This window comes from Somniosus microcephalus, chromosome 7, assembly GCF_052327205.1.
Source record: "Somniosus microcephalus isolate GS21.2 chromosome 7, FLI_Smic_1.0, whole genome shotgun sequence".
Lineage (NCBI taxonomy): Eukaryota > Metazoa > Chordata > Chondrichthyes > Squaliformes > Somniosidae > Somniosus > Somniosus microcephalus.
Window position 1 is genome coordinate 175624316 of NC_140993.1, and position 16534 is coordinate 175640849.

At 48.1% G+C, this 16534-nt stretch overlaps 1 protein-coding gene across 3 annotated transcripts in view; it reads right to left on the reverse strand.

The window, feature by feature from the left end:
- Positions 1 to 16534, reverse strand: part of znf704 (zinc finger protein 704) — a 353820-nt gene that overhangs the window by 302011 nt on the left and 35275 nt on the right. For all 3 annotated transcript variants that reach the window (XM_085993235.1, XM_085993237.1, XM_085993236.1), the window contains exon 2: positions 11773 to 12020. In XM_085993235.1, the coding sequence (XP_085849361.1) occupies positions 11773 to 12020 (248 nt within the window). The remainder of the gene's footprint in view (positions 1 to 11772; positions 12021 to 16534) is intronic.

A 16534-nucleotide genomic window follows, 5' to 3' on the forward strand; every position in this document is an offset into this window, starting at 1 on the left:
ATTTCTTTGTTCACCTTAAAGCTACAAGCTGAAAACGTCCTAGTCTGACAACTTTGCTGCAAAAAGAAAATGTCCCAGCCAGCGTTGCGTGGTGGACAGGCTGTAAGAAAATCTACTTGCTGCCCACCATCTCAGAGCATTCACTCTATCTCATGAAATGGATCGGCACTGAGCACCACAGCTAATCCTGTAAATAAGATGATATAAAACAAACACTAAAAAAACACCAGCACTGGACCAACATCAGGTAAACTACTTGTTGTTGATCTTTTTGCCCTTGCAAACAACCGCTCCATCTCCAATCTCCCTCTCTTCTCCAAAGTCCTTGAATATGTCGTCACTTCCCAAAACGGTGCCATTCCTTCCTGAAACTCCATGTAAATCTCTCCAATCAGGTTTCCACCCCTCACAGCACCTTAACAGCCTTAACCAAAATCCCAAATGACATCCTCTGTGACTGTAACCGTGAGCATTAATCCTCAACATCCTCCTCAACCTCACTGCATCCTTTGACATGATCGACCACACCACCCTCATCTCACATCTCTGCTCCACTGTCCAGCATGGTGGAACTGCCCTTGCTTGGTTTCACTCTTACCTGTGCAACTTCTCAACCCTTCCACTGCCTCTGTGCTGCCAGACTATTTGTCCAACATCCGGTCTTCGATAAGCCACAATTTCCTCCAGCTAAACATTGAAAAGACTGAAACCATCGTCTTCCTCTCTGGCAATAAACTTCATCGCCTTGTCACTGATCCCATCCCCCTCCCTGGCCACTGTCTCAGGCTGAACCAGACTCTTCGCACTCTCGGCACCCTATTCAACCCCAAGCTGGGCTTCTGGCCACATATCCTTTTCATTACAAAGACCGCCTACTTTCACCTCTAAGATCGCCCACCTCAGTCCATCTGCAGCTGAAACCCTCATCCAAACCTTTGTCACCTCCAGACAGGGTGACAGAGGAAAGGGAAACAGGGATAAAAGGAAAAGATAGGAAGGAGAAAAACAAAAGTGGCAGTCAGAGAAATCAACGGTTTAAATCAAACGTGGCCACAGTAAATAATAATTCTAATAGGTCTAAGTGCGTTAAAAAAACAAGCCTGAAGGCTTTGTGTCTTAATGCGAGGAGCATTTGTAATAAGGTGGATGAATTGGCTGCGCAAATAGAGGTAAACGGATATGATTTGGTTGGGATTACGGAAACGTGGCTCAAGGATGGCCAAGACTGGGAACTCAACATCCAGGGGTATTCAATATTCAGGAAAGATAGGCAAAAAGGAAAGGGAGGTGGGGTAGCATTACTGGTTAAAGAAGGGATTAATACAATTGTAATGAAGGATATTAGCTCTGATGATGTGGAATCTATATGGGTAGAATTGAGAAATACTAAGGGGAAAAAAACATTAGTGGGCGTGGTATATAGACCTCCAAACAGTAAGGCGGAGGTTGGGGATGGCATTAAAAGGGAAATTAAAGAAGCGTGCAATAAGGGCACAGCAGTCATCATGGGTGACTTTAATCTACATATAGATTGGGCCAACCAAATTAGTAACAATACTGTGGAGGAGGAATTCCTGGAGTGTTTACGGGATGGTTTCCTGGACCAATATGTCGAGGAACCAACCAGAGATCAGGCCATCTTAGACTGGGTATTATGTAACGAGAAAGGATTAATTAGCAATCTTGTTGTACGAGGCCCCTTGGGTCGGAGCGATCATAATATGATCGAATTCTTCATTAAGATGGAGAATGAAGTAGTTGACTCAGAGACAAGGGTCCTCAATTTAAATAAAGGAAACTACGATGGTCTGAGGAGCGAGTTGGGTAGGATTGATTGGGGAATGGCACTCAAAGGGTTGACAGTGGATAGGCAATGGCAAACATTCAAAGACCGAATGGATGAGCTACAAAATTTGTTCATCCCAGTTTGGCATAAAAATAAAACAAAAAAGGTGACTCAACCGTGGCTAACAAGGGAAATTAGGGATAGCATAAGATCCAAGGAGAGGGCATATAAATTGGCCAGAAAAAGCAATAAACCTGAGGATTGGAAGCAGTTTAGGAGTCAACAAAGGAATTAATTAAGAAAGGGAAAATAGAATATGAGAGTAAGCTTGCAGGGAACATAAAAACTGACTGTAAAAGCTTTTATAGATATGTGAAGGGAAAAAGATTGGTGAAGTCAAGCGTAGGTCCCTTACAGTCAGAATCAGGGGAATTTATAATGGGAAACAAGGAAATGGCAGACCAACTAAATACATACTTTGGTTCTGTCTTCACAAAGGAGGACACAAATAACCTCCCAGAGATGTCGGGGAACATAGGGTCTGATGAAAGGGAGGAACTGAAAGAAATCAGTATTTGTAGGGAAATGGTGTTAGGAAAATTGATGGGACTGAGGCTGATAAATCCCCAGGGCCTGATGGTCTACATCCCAGGGTACTTAAGGAAGTGGCCCTAGAGATAGTAGATGCATTGCTGGTCATCTTCCAGAACTCGATAGACTCTGGAACGGTACCCATGGATTGAAGGGTAGCTAATGTTACCCCACTATTCAAAAAAGGTGGTAGAGAAAAAGCGGGGAATTATAGACCGGTAAGCCTGACATCGGTAGTGGGGAAAATGCTGGAATCTATTATAAAAGATGTAATAGCAGAGCACTTGGAAAGCAGTGACAGGATCGGACAAAGTCAACATGGATTTACAAAAGGTAAATCATGCTTGACTAATCTACTGGAATTTTTTGAGGATGTAACTGGTAAAATAGATAAGGGAGAACCAGTGGATGTGGTGTATTTGGACTTTCAGAAGGCTTTCGATAAGGTCCCACATAAGAGATTAGCGTGCAAAATTAAGGCACATGGGATTGGGGGCAAGGTATTGACTTGGATAGAGAACTGGTTGGCGGACAGAAAGCAAAGAGTTGGAATAAACGGGTCGTTTTCCGAGTGGCAGGCAGTGACTAGTGGGGTACCACAAGGATCGGTCCTAGGACCCCAGCTGTTCACAATATATATTAATGATCTGGACGAGGGAATTGGATGTAATATCTCCAAATTTGCAGACGACACAAAGCTGGGTGGGAGGGTATGCTGTGAGGAGGATGTCGTGAAACTCCAGTACGATTTGGACAGGTTGGGTGATTGGGCAGAAACATGGCAAATGCACTATAATGTGGATAAATGTGAGGTTATCTACCTTGGTGGCAAAAACAGGAAGGCAGATTATTATTTGAATGGCAATAGATTGGGAGAAGGGGAAGTGCAAAGAGACCTGGGTGTTATTGTGCACCAGTCGCTGAAGGTAAGCATGCAGGTGCAGCAGGCGGTTAAGAAGGCAAATGGTGTGTTGGCCTTCGTAGCAAGAGGGTTCGAGTACAGGAACAAGGATGTCTTGCTACAGTTATACAGGGCCTTGGTGAGACCGCACCTTGAGTATTGTGTGCAGTTTTGGTCACCTTACCTGAGGAAGGACGTTCTTGCCATGGAGGGAGTGCAGCGAAGATTCACCAGGCTGATACCTGGGATGGCAGGAATGACGTATGAGGAGAGATTGTGTCGATTGGGCTTATACTCAATGGAATTTAGAAGATTGAGAGGGGATCTCATCGAAACCTATAAAATTCTGTCAGGTCTGGACAGACTACATGCAGGAAGGATGTTTTGGATGGCCGGGGAGTCCAGAACCAGGGGTCATAGTCTAAGGATAAGGGGTAAGCCATTTAGGACTGAAATAAGGAGGAACTTCTTCACCCAGAGAGTGGTGAACCTGTGGAATTCTCTGCCACAGAGGGCGGTGGAGGCCAGTTCATTAAATATATTCAAGAAAGAGTTGGATATATTTCTTAAGGCTAAAGGGATCAAGGGATATGGGGAGAAAGCAGGGACAGGGTACTGAATTTGGATGATCAGCCATGATCTCATTGAATGGCGGAGCAGGCTCAAAGGGCCGAATGGCCTACTCCTGCTCCTATCTTCTATGTTTCTATTCCAATGCTCTCCTGGCCAGCCTCCGATCCTTCACCCTCTATAAACTTCACCTCATCCAAACTCTGCTGCCCATATCCTATCCCGCTTCAAGTCCCACTCACCCATCACCTATGTCTTCACTGACCTACATTGGCTCTTGGTGCCCCAAAGCCTCAAATTTAAATTTCTTATCCTCAAATTTAAATCACTTCATGGCCATACACCCTCCCTATCTCTGTAACCTTCTCCAACCTTAGAAACTACCCTCCCATTACTCTGTTCCACTGACTCTGACATCTTGTGCATCCCCTCCACCCTTTGGCCCACCACTGCGGCTGTGCTTTCAGCTACCTAGATCCCACACGCTGGAATTCCCTCCTTAAACCCCTCCATCTTGCCACCGCCCTCCCTCTATTTCCTCCTTTAAGATCCTCCTTAAAACTCACCCCTTTAACCAAGCTTTTGGTCACTCCTCCTAATGTCTCCTTAGTTGGATTGGCATCCGCATTTTTTAATACACCTCTGCAAAGCGTCTTGGGACATTTTCTACATTATCGGCGCTATGTAAATACAAATTCTTGTTGTAGTTACCCCAACACTAAATCTCCCTTTAATACTCTCACCACAATACAAAAAGTTACTTGTAGGAGATATAAAGAGGAAATAAGCACAATCATTCATATGTTTTGGTCTTTCCCAAGGTTTTCAAGTGTAACACCCAATTATTCAACTGGTATTGCACTACAGAGGTTGAGGAAGGGCCCAAACTCTACCAATTGGGTGCTGCAAGAATCCATTGATAGCTGTATAGGTTTATTTAATTGTATCTTTTTGTTCAAAGCAGCTATCTTATCAAAGTGATTTTTTTCAGCCTCCTCAGCTAACACCTCACAGTTCTGGTTAAAACATAAGAATAATGCTTCTTAAAATAAATTAAAGGAGGAGTTTGTGGCGATAGTTCTGGGTCACTGTCCTTTACAGACATAAGCTCTGAGCCTTTCTGGGTCTCCTACCTCATTCTGCTCCTCTGATTTTAAACCTGCTGAACAACGTGGCAAGAACGCTCATGGGATAAGTTCCCACCATAGTGTGCAATGGCATTCAGAGGTAGGAGCACCAGAGTAGTGCTGAGAAAGAAGTCCAAGACCAGTGCTAGGGCGAAGAGTAAAGAAAGCTCCAGAGCCTCGCTGGTAGTGGGATGGGGAGAGTGGGAATCCCGAGAGCATCGCTGGTAGTGGGATGGGGAGAGTGGGAATCCCGAGAGCATCGCTGGTAGTGGGATGAGGAGAGTGGGAATCCCGAGAGCATCGCTGGTAGTGGGATGGGGAGAGTGGGAATCCCGAGAGTATCGCTGGTAGTGGGATGGAGAGAGTGGGAATCCTGATAGCATCGCTGGTAGTGGGATGAGGAGAGTGGGAATCCCGAGAGCATCGCTGGTAGTGGGATGAGGAGAGTGGGAATCCCGAGAGTATCGCTGGTGCAAGTGGGGAAGAGAGAGAAGTGCAAAAGTAGCAGTCTTGGGGACAAGAAGCCTGAGAGTGGGACTTGAGAGGGGAGGACTACAGGGGAAAGCCCAAGAGTGAGATCAGGGTGTGGCTGGGGGCGGGGAGGGGGGGGGGGGGGGGAGAGAAAGTACCAGGGGAATGGGGAGGGGGAACCAAAAGTGGCACTTGTGGGGAAGGGGAGCAAGAGAAGAAAACCAGAGAGGAGCATTGAAAGGGGATATAAAGAGAGGAAAACCTGAGAGCAACAGTGGGTGTAGAAACAAAAACCCCAAAATGTGGGGAGAGGAAGAAAAGACAGCTCGAGGGCCACGTTTAAAGGGGAAAAGAGTGGACAAGAGCAGTGTGCAGGAGGGAGGCACCAGAAGAGCGAGGATGGGAACCTGAGCGATGAGGAGTGCGACAGCTTGAAACTGGCCAGGGGGTATGAGTGTGACAGCATGAATTGTGGGGGAAGAGAAAAAAGAGTGCTATTATGAACTTGTGGAGTTGGAGGGGAAAGAGTGTCTCAGTGAATTAAGGGGGTGGAGGGGCAGGCAGTGTCTGTGAGCTGGGAGCGGTCTTAGGGGGTAAAAAGTGTCTTTGAAGTAGGGGTGGTATTGGAGAGAATGGTGTTAAAAATTAACCGCAATGTAAAAGTTTTATTGTAAAAATGCAAAATTCAAAATTTTGCAGGTGAATATGCCCCACATGACATGGGGGTGGGGGCAGTACTTGGAAAGTTGAGTATACAGTAATTCTAAATTTAAAGCTATGTTCAATAACAACAGGTTCAAATTCCCTTTTACACTATTTTAATGTTTTAAATAAGAAAATTAGCTAAAACTTGTTTTCTCCCGATAACAGATTGTCTGTTACTACTAGGTTTTAAAATATATGAAGAAAAACAATAAATTCCCAAATGACAAAGAGAGAGTAGTTTACAGTACAATTGAGTAAAAGTCTCTTCAATTTTAGATTTAAAAAATATAGAACGCATGTTCATTGTAGAACCAAAATGTTGGAAAATGCATCAAACAATCTGTTAAAAAAAATCAAAATTTGCTTGAGGGATTGATGCGCTATCAATTACTCAAAAGACTGAGGTTAAGCGAGTAACTAACAGGCTTTTATTAACAAGAGAATGAAGGTGTGCCTCGAGTGGTCGACCAGTCCAGAATACAGAGGGACTGTGGAGCAGTCACCTTTATACCTGGACTCGTGGGAGGAGTCAGCCGAGGCATGTACAGACATGTACACAGTGGAATACAAACACCCACACAGGCAGGTATAACAGTGGTTTACCACATTCACCCCTTGTTTAAAAATGAGTCCGGCGGGGTGAAGTGCATTAAAAGTTTGTGTATTGGAGTCTCTCCGGAGGTCTTGTCTGCCACTGTGATCGACGTGGCGACGGCAGGGGTAGTGAAGCTTCCGGCGTCGAGTCCCGCGTAGGCTGGGGCACTGGTGTGTAGGCCTCGTGGGTGTCGAGCGGGTCGCGGGGCCCAGGCGTGCCATCTGCTGGGGTTGGATATTGGATCGTGGGGGGGGGGGGTGGGGGGTGGTAGTGGGTAGTGGGTTACTGGGGCCCCCGAGGGTGGGAGGTCTCGTATGGAGACTGTGTCCTCCCGCCCGTCCGGGTACGCAATGTAAGCATACTGGGGGTTGGCGTGGAGGAGGTTGACCCTCTCGACCAGGGGGTCCGTTTTATGGGTCCTCACGTGTCTTCTCAGTAGGACCGGCCCTGGGGACGTCAGCCATGGCGGTAGCGATGTCCCCGATGTGGACTTCCTTGGGAAGACAAACATTTTCTCATGAGGGGTGGCGTTAGTGGCAGTGCAGAGCAGTGACCGAATAGAGTGGAGCGCATCGGGGAGCACATCCTGCCAGCGGGAGGTCGGAAGGCCCCTAGACTTTAAGGCTAGCAGGGCGGCCTTCCAAACTGTCGCATTCTCTCTTTCCACCTGTCCGTTCCCCCGGGGGTTGTAACTGGTGGTCCTGCTTGTGGCAATACCCCTAGCGAGCAGGTACTGGCGGAGTTCGTCGCTCATAAACGATGAGCCCCGGTCGCTATGGATATAGCTGGGGAAACCGAACAGGGTGAAGAGGTCGTTCAGACATTTAATGACCGTGGCACTGGTCATGTCTGGGCAGGGGATGGCGAACGGGAAACGGGAGTACTCATCAATAATGTTGAGGAAGTACACATTGCAGTCGGAGGAGGGGAGAGGCCCTTTAAAATCAACGCTCAGGCGCTCGAAGGGGCGAGTGGCTTTTATCAGGTGAGCCCTGTCTGGTCTATAAAAGTACGGTTTGCACTCAGCGCAGACTTGGCAGTTCCTGGTCATGGTCCTGACCTCCTCAATGGAGTAAGGCAGGTTGCGGGCCTTGATGAAGTGGAAGAACCTGGTGACCCCCGGGTGGCAGAGGTCATTGTGGAGGGCCCGCAGTCTATCGATCTGCGCGCTGGCGCAGGTGCCACGCGATAGAGCATCCGGGGGTTCATTGAGCTTCCCGGGCCGGTACAAGATCTCGTAATTGTAGGTGGAAAGTTCGATTCTCCACCTCAAGATCTTGTCGTTTTTGATTTTGCCCCTCTGCTTGTTGTTAAACATAAAAGCAACTGAACGCTGGTCAGTGAGCAGGGTAAATCGTTTTCCGGCCAGGTAGTGCCTCCAATGACGCACAGCCTCCACAATAGCCTGGGCCTCCTTCTCAACAGCGGAGTGTCTGGTCTCCGGGCCCTGGAGGGTTCGTGAAAAGAAGGCCACGGGTCTCCCCGCCTGATTAAGGGTAGCGGCCAGGGCAAAGTTGGACGCGTCGCTTTCCACCTGGAAGGGGATGGATTCGTCCACTGCGTGCATGGTGGCTTTGGCAATGTCTTCCTTGATACGGTGGAAGGCTAAGCGGGCCTCTGCCGTCAAGGGAAAAGAGGTGGACTTGATCAGCGGACGGGCCTTGTCCGCATAGTAGGGGACCCACTGGGCGTAATAGGAGAAAAACCCTAGGCACCTCTTCAGGGCCTTGAGGCGGTGGGGCAGTGGGAGTTCCATAAGGGGACGCATCCGGTCGGGGTCGGGACCGATGACTCCGTGTTCCACAACACAGCCAAGGATGGCGAGGCGGGTTGTGCGGAATATGCACTTCTCCTTGTTATACGTCAGGTTCAGGAGTTGGGCGGTGCAGAGGAATTTTTCGAGGTTTGCGTCATGGTCCTGCAAGTCATGGCCGCAGATGGTCACATTGTCCAGATATGGGAAAGTGGCCTGCAACGCATTTTGATCGACCATCCGGTCCATCTCCCTTTGGAAGACGGAGACCCCGTTGGTGACGCCAAAGGGCACCCTAAGGAAGTGATAGAGGCGGCCGTTTGCCTCAAAGGCAGTATACTGGCGGTCCTCAGGGCGGATAGGGAGCTGGTGGTACGCTGATTTCAGGTCAATGGTCGAGAAGACGCGGTACTGCGCGATCTGGTTGACCATATCAGCTATGCGGGGGAGTGGGTAAGCGTCCAGCAGGGTGTAGCGATTTATTGTCTGGCTGTAGTCGATGACCAGGCGCTGCTTCTCGCCGGTCTTAACGACCACAACCTGGGCTCGCCAGGGGCTGGTGCTGCCCTCAATAATCCCCTCCTTCAGGAGCCGCTCCACTTCGGTTTTAATGAAAACCCTGTCCCCGGCACTGTATCGCCTGCTCTTTGTGGCGATGGGCTTACAGTCGGGGGTGAGGTTAGCAAACAGTGGGGGGGGGGGGGGTGACTCTGAGTGTGGAGAGGTTGCACCTGGTGCGCGGCGGGCAATTTGGAAGCTGCTGGCTGCGGACTGTGAGTAGGGGGAGGGGTCCACCGTACGCCATCGTAACACTTTTAAGGTGGCACTGAAAATCTAACCCCAGTAGAACGGCAGCGCAGAGGTGGGGCAGGACCAGGAGTTTAAAATTATCGTACACAGTCCCGTCTACTAAGAGTGTCACCACGCAGTAGCCGCCAATGTCCGCCGACTGGGACTCGGAGGCCATAGAAATCCGCTGGTGCGCAGGCAGGACTGGGAGAGAGCAACGCCGCACTGTGTCGGGGTGGATGAAGCTCTCTGTGCTCCCAGAGTCAAAAAGGCAGGTTGTTTCGTGACCATTTACCTTAATGTCCATTGTGGACCGGGCCAGTTGGTGCGGTCTCGCTTGGTCCAGCGTAACGGAGGCCAGCGTAGGGGTCGGTGTGTCGCTGCGGGTATCAGATGAGGCAGTGTTGGGGGCCTGCTGCGTCCCGGCTGGCGTCCAAGATGGCGGCGTCCATGATCCCCATGTGGCTGGAGGCGTCCAAAATGGCTGCTGTTCCGGTGGTTCGCACATGGCTGGGGAGGCCCAAGATGGCGGCCCGCACGGCCCACACGCGGCGCTGCTGGGGTTCGGGGTGGCTTTGGCCCTGCAGACGCTGGCGTAGTGTCCCTTCTTCCCGCAGCCCGAGCAGATCGCATTTTTCGCCGGGCAGCGCGCTCTGGGGTGTTTGGCCTGGCCACAGAAGTAGCATTTCTGGCCTTGGGACACTGCTGCGGTAGTTGGGCCGTTGCTGGGATGTGGCTGGGGTGGCACGGCGCTATGAGATGGTCCTACCGTGTCCCAGGCTGTCGTTCCCCGCGGCGTCCACGGTGCAGAGGAGTAGGCATCCATGCCCCGGTAGGCTGCGTCTAATGATAGTGCGAGTTCAGAGGCCTTGTTGAGGTCGAGGTCACTCTGCTCCAACAGTCGCTGTCGGGTGTAATTGGACCTGTGGCCCGCTACAAAAGCGTCCCGGATAAGTTCCTCTGTGTACACGGCGGCCTTTACATCCTTACAACCACAGGCCCGGCCAAGCACAGACAGTGCCTGAAGGTATTCCTCGGTCGATTCCCCAGGTTGTTGTTTACGACTCCCCAGGAGGTGCCTGGCGTACACCTCATTCACTGGGCGCGTGTACTGGTCCTTGAGGAGCTTGAGAGCAGCCGTGTACGAGGTCGCGTCCTGGATGACCGAGTACGCTCGGTGGTTCACTTTGGAGGTCAGGACATCCAGTTTGTCCTCATCCGATTTGACCGTTGCAGCGGAGGCGATCAGGAATCTTTCAAAGCACCTAAGCCAGTGAGCAAACTTGGTGGATGCGTCCGCCTCCCAATGGTCTAAGTCCAGGCATGCTGGTGTGAGGATCTTCTCCATTATAAAAAAATCTTGTTAATAAAATTGATGCGCTATCAATTACTCAAAAGACTGAGGTTAAGCGAGTAACTAACAGGCTTTTATTAACAAGAGAATGAAGGTGTGCCTCGAGTGGTCGACCAGTCCAGAATACAGAGGGACTGTGGAACAGTCACCTTTATACCTGGACTCGTGGGAGGAGTCAGCCGAGGCATGTACAGACATGTACACAGTGGAATACAAACACCCACACAGGCAGGTATAACAGTGGTTTACCACAGGGATGCCCTCAAAACATCCTAGAAAATAAATATTGCCTTCAACACATATATTCCTCTTAAGGCTTTCATGTACTTGAGTTAATTTCCTCCAATACGAGTGAGAAAATGTTATATATACCTACAACTTAAAATGACATGGCTGTGTCCACTGCACTCTCAGTTTAATTACTTCTTTTTATATATCGGAGGTTTATAGTCGGGGCGATTTCACAGCCATCAGTCTTTCTGGGGCTGAGCCAGCTTTTTTGAGTCCATTGGTTGGTATATTGAGCGATCAGTTGGATTGGTATGTGGTGGTCAATCTCCGTTCCCTTGTGCAAGATGATTGACAATTCTTTGCTTGTTTTATTGTCTTTGCTTTTTTTTGTTCTGCATCTTTTTCCTATTTTGCTCCTTTGTCCATTTCATAGTTCATTTATTTACCCAATTCTTCTTATTTTAAAAGCAGCTGGGTTATTGTTATGAGTTAGGCTTTGGATTATTAATCATAATTAGGCTGTGGATTACTGAAAGTGCACACCGTACCATCCGTGTATTGTTCAAAATGGATGGAGAAAACTCCCACATAGATGGATATCCATTCGAAATTTCACGTAACGAAACAGGTGCTTCTTGGAGTATTTTGTTATCTGTGTGCTCAGCTTTTTGGTTTTAAATATCTATCTTTGAACTAGATATTGTAAATACTTCTAACCATAAAAATGATGAAAGGTCATTGACCTGAAATGTTAACTCTGTTTCTCTCTCAACAGATGCTGCCTGACATGTTGAGTATTTCCAGCATTTTCTGTTTTTATTATAAAAATAAAGGTTACTGGGCTGAGAAAAATATGTATTATCTAATGTACTGCTTATTTTAATAGGTGACTCTCCTACCTTGCACAGGGCACATCAATGTTTGAAGAAACAACTTTTCTTTTCTGATCTGAAACAACGGCAACAGGACGCATGTGATCCTTCTCGTGATCCTGAATCCAGCTGATCTTTTTAGTTTCCAGTATTTTCATAGCTTCAATCTTTCTCACTAGGGGTAGCTGCTGCTCCAACACCTTCTGGTGGTTCTCAGTGTGGCTTTGATCATGCAATAGCACAACAGAAGATGTGTCTCGGCCATTGCAATTCAGCTGCAGGAACAAGGCACAACATCCAATTTATTCAAATGTCAAATACATTTTTTGGCCATCTGCAAAATCTCTCTGAAACACCCGTAGAAGATATACTGTACAGGTTAGATTTTTTTTAATATCACAGAATGGTAGAGTTTTTTGCTACGTGATACAATATTGTGGAGAACTTTCACTGTAAACTTCTTCCTGCCATTTGATGTAAAAAAATAAGAATACACTGAATATATGAATAAAAATAACAAAATAAAATGCCAATTTTCCTCCAGTGCACCCTAACATGGACCAAAGCCACTGGTACATCCTGAGGAATGGTTATCAAGCAAAGTTCCGGAATATTCATCAATCCTTTTATCTCAATTGTTCAATCCTCGGCATACAACATTCTTCACACACAGAATATTAGGACCAAAGTGTCCCATAGAATATTTACTCATTTTAATCATTAAGAAAATAAACCCAAATTATCCAAATAAATGCAATTATCTAAATTTAGCTCCCTTTCCTCACTGAAACAAACAGATTCAGCACAGACCACTAGCATTCTCTTGAAAAGACCATTATCATAGACTCAACAACATCCGTTGACAATGAGAGGCTCTGCAGCCATTGGCAAGTATTCAGAAATTAAAGTTATATATCCTGTACATAACCTGTTATAATAGATTGGTATATGTGATCTTATCTTCAGTCCATTGCACTTCCTATGTCACACGTCTCTGTTGTTAAAAAAAATTGCATTTCTAAAGTGCCTTTCACGACCACCGGATGTCCCAAAGCACTTTACAGACAATGAAGTACTGTACTTTTTGAAGTGTAGTTAATTACATAGGCAAATTTATTCAAGGGAAGCTTCTTGTTGCTGATTGGTTCATACACAAGGTTCATACACAAATTTCTTCCAACAAGCTTTTAAAAAATAAGGAAGTCAGTCATTTGAAATGTACAGAAAAACTTCCTCCAACAGCGAATACCGTATTAACACAGGAGTCAGAAGGGTAGATTTTCCAATCAGTTATGTCCAGTAGTCAACCGCAAAGTGGGCGTAACCGATCAGAAAAAGAGCAGCGATCCGTAACAATGAATCTTCGCCTATTTAGTGCCATGTCCAATTCTGCAATCCGATCTTTCAGTACTCCAGGACGCACCTGCCTATTTTCCATCAAATACATGTAAATGAATCTGCAATGACACATTGCATTGTTCATACAATTTCCTGGTATTCATAGTTACGTAGTGCAGTTATTCTACCCATCCATGTAAGATGGGCACTCACTGCTGCTAGGGTCTGAGCTGTTAATGGAAGTGGATTTAAAGAGCCCTATAGAAGATTGGCATGAGCATTTTGAGTCCATTGCTATGCCTTTTTCCTTTTTTTGGTGTTTCCAATCAGGTGGTCAAGAGCCTTTGTGCCAACTGTAGTGTTATGTCCACAATAAGGGTGCGGTAGCATAGTGGTTATGTTACTGGACTAGTAATCCAGAGACCTAGACTAATGATCCAGAGATGTGAATTCAAATCCCACCATCCCATTCAATTAAATAAATCTAGAATAAAAAGCTAATATCAGTAATGGTGACCATGAAATTGTCATAAAACCCCATCTGGTTCACTAATGTCCTATAAATCTGCTGCCCTTACCTGGTCTGGCCTATATGTGGCTCCAGACCCACAGCAATGTGGTTGACTTTTAACTGCCCTCTGTGGCTCAAGGGCAATAGGTTCTCTGCGCCCATCCACAGTACACTCACACCCATATCTAAAGGCAGAGATTCACAAAGCAAATAGATACCTGCGGAAATACTGATTCACAAGGGAAGTTGCTACATTGTTGACTATCTTTTTTGTCCCGTTCCCCTTGGACAACCAGCAGCACCACTGGTCTGGGATGCTCAAAGATCCAGATTGGGTGAGATTGCATCCCCGTGGCTGTACCCTAGGGAGCGCAATGCCATGACGTACATGAATCAGAAACAACTCTCTGAATGTTCAGCTTGTCTGCAACCCTCAGAACCAGATTATGCAAGTCAATACAGTTGTCAAGAACATACCATTCCATCAATATTTGACCCACAAAGGAAAGTCAGAGTGATTTCCAGGCAGCTACCCTCTGCAATCATGCCAGCTCTAAACAGTTATAATGAGGCAGTAATCTACTAGAGTAATCTTAGAGCAGGGTCCGCCACATTATGATAATGAGGCGGACCCTGTAAACACTCTGGGCTCAATTTTGTCATTGGGGTGGGCTGGGGTTGTGTCATCCGCTTTTCGTGTTATCCACCCGATTCCAAATCGATGTGGGAGATTGATGCGATTTTCACCTAATTGGGCAATTGAGTTCCAGCGTGTGGGAGCCCATGGCCCAATTAGTTTTTTCAGTCTGAAACTCGCCTCCGATGACGTCATCACTGCTGCTGCATTTAAGGTCTGCAAGAAGCTTTGCTTCTTCTGCAGACTGCCAACCTTTTGGCCTTTGCTGTGAGAGGGTCCTGGAGGCAATATGAGCAGCGGGAGACCTAAGTCTGCTCCCAGATTTGATGGCATCGCCCTGCAAGCTTTGGTGGAGGGAGCAAGAGCTAGTAAGGAGGTGCTCTTCCCTTCTTCAGGGAGGAAGAAGCCTCCCCTGCAGACAAAGGCTGTGTGGACCCAGGTGGCCCAGGAGGTCAACTCGTTGTCGCTGATCCGCAGAACCTGGCTTCAGTGCAGGAAGAGGTTTCATGACCTTCTGCGCACTGGAAAAGTGAGTATGACTTTCCCATCACCCTCAATCTGATCCCCATTGCCTCTCCTCACCCGCACTCAGCTTTAGCAATCTCTTCCTCCACATCCCACTTGACACTGACATCCCTGCACCCTTACCCATTCCCTCTCTCTCTATGGTCACATTCACCTAACTATTCGACTATGCAGCCCTCACACTCCCGATCACTGTGATGCTATGAAAACAACTTACAACACACAGGGAGGGCCCTTGGACTTGCCACCTCACTCCATCTTTGTCTCCTTCTAAGCATCTATGCTATGGATTCTCTACACTCACTCCTTCATTCTCACTCAATCTCCACTTGTCTCCCTCATTGCAGGAAAAGAGAGCTCACAATAGGAGGGAAAGAGCGAGGACAGGAGGAGGGCCACCCTCAGTAGCCCAGCTCACCCCCTGGGAGGAGGCGATCCTGGAGATCATGGGACTCGAGGATGATGCGCAAGTGGGGGATGGACAGACGGGTGCATCAGAGAAAGCTGGTGACAGAATAGTTTTTCATCCCTCTCATTGACATTGCATGAGTCGCTGATAATGATTCTGAAGCTCTAACAGATGGACTTATGATCATCTGCAATATTCAATGTGCATGTAACCTTGGCCTCACATCTCTGACTCTTTCCTTTACTCCCCCACAGGACCAACGCAAGCACCTGTCCCCACTATCCAGGAGGAACAGCCTGAGCCTCCAGACTCCTCAGAGGAAGCTGCAACCTCTGAGGACGCAGCGTCAGCAGAATTAAGCGCACCCAGCACCAGCGCAGACACTCACACCTCGGTGGGACCTTCGGGACATAGAGTAGAGTTGTCACCTGGTGTATCACAGCTCACAAGTGAGCATCAGCAGATTGTGGAGGCAGGGACAGCAGTGGAGGAGTCCTAGTCAGAGGGTGCGGGACTCTCCCAGCTCGGCTCAGCTGTATGTCGACCCTCTGCCTCTGGGTCCATCCAGAAGAACAGCGGTGCTGGAACTCCAAGAACAGGTGCAGGAGTCTCTGGCAGGTTTTGTCTCCAGGGTCGCTGCGAGTGTGGAGCGAATGGAGGAGTCCATCGCGAACATGAGCAGAGCCTTTGTGGAGTCATTGGCGCATGAACGCAGCACCACGGAAAGGATGGCAACCTCCGTGGAAAGGATGGCTACAGTAGACGAGAGGATGGCTACGGCCATGGAGGAGCTAAGTCGCCAGAGTGTAGAAAACATGGTGAGTGTTCAAAATAGACTGACATCTCTGGAGGAGCGATCGTCAGCTATTGAACAGAGAAACCAGACCTTCATGGAAGTCCTTCTGAGTAGGTTTGCCAGTGCAGATATGGGTTCCCATGGCCCCACTGATGTGCAGCAAGGTGCTTACAAGCCACTTGCAAGCGCTGAGGTGGACCTGACCCATGAGAGGGATGTTGGTGGCAGAGAACAAGGAAGTGGGGGCTCCTCTCCAAGCGCTCACACTTCCATGCCACTGCCAAGTCCTCGGTCAGAGCCCCACCACAGTCCCCACCCAACTGAGATCGGCGTCTCAGCCCCTGCACAGCCGCAGGAGCAGCAGGCTGTTGCCGAGCCCTCACAGGTTCGCAACCCCAGAGGACGCCCGCCAAAGGTGTCGAGACAGGAGCAGCAAGAAAGTGAGCAAGGGGCCTCCACATCTGCTGATGCCAAGGGGGAACCACCACGTAAGAGCACGCGTAAGAGAAAGATACTGCACAAATAGTCACAAGGGTAGTCACTTGGGTGATATGTGATGTTTAATGATGAAAA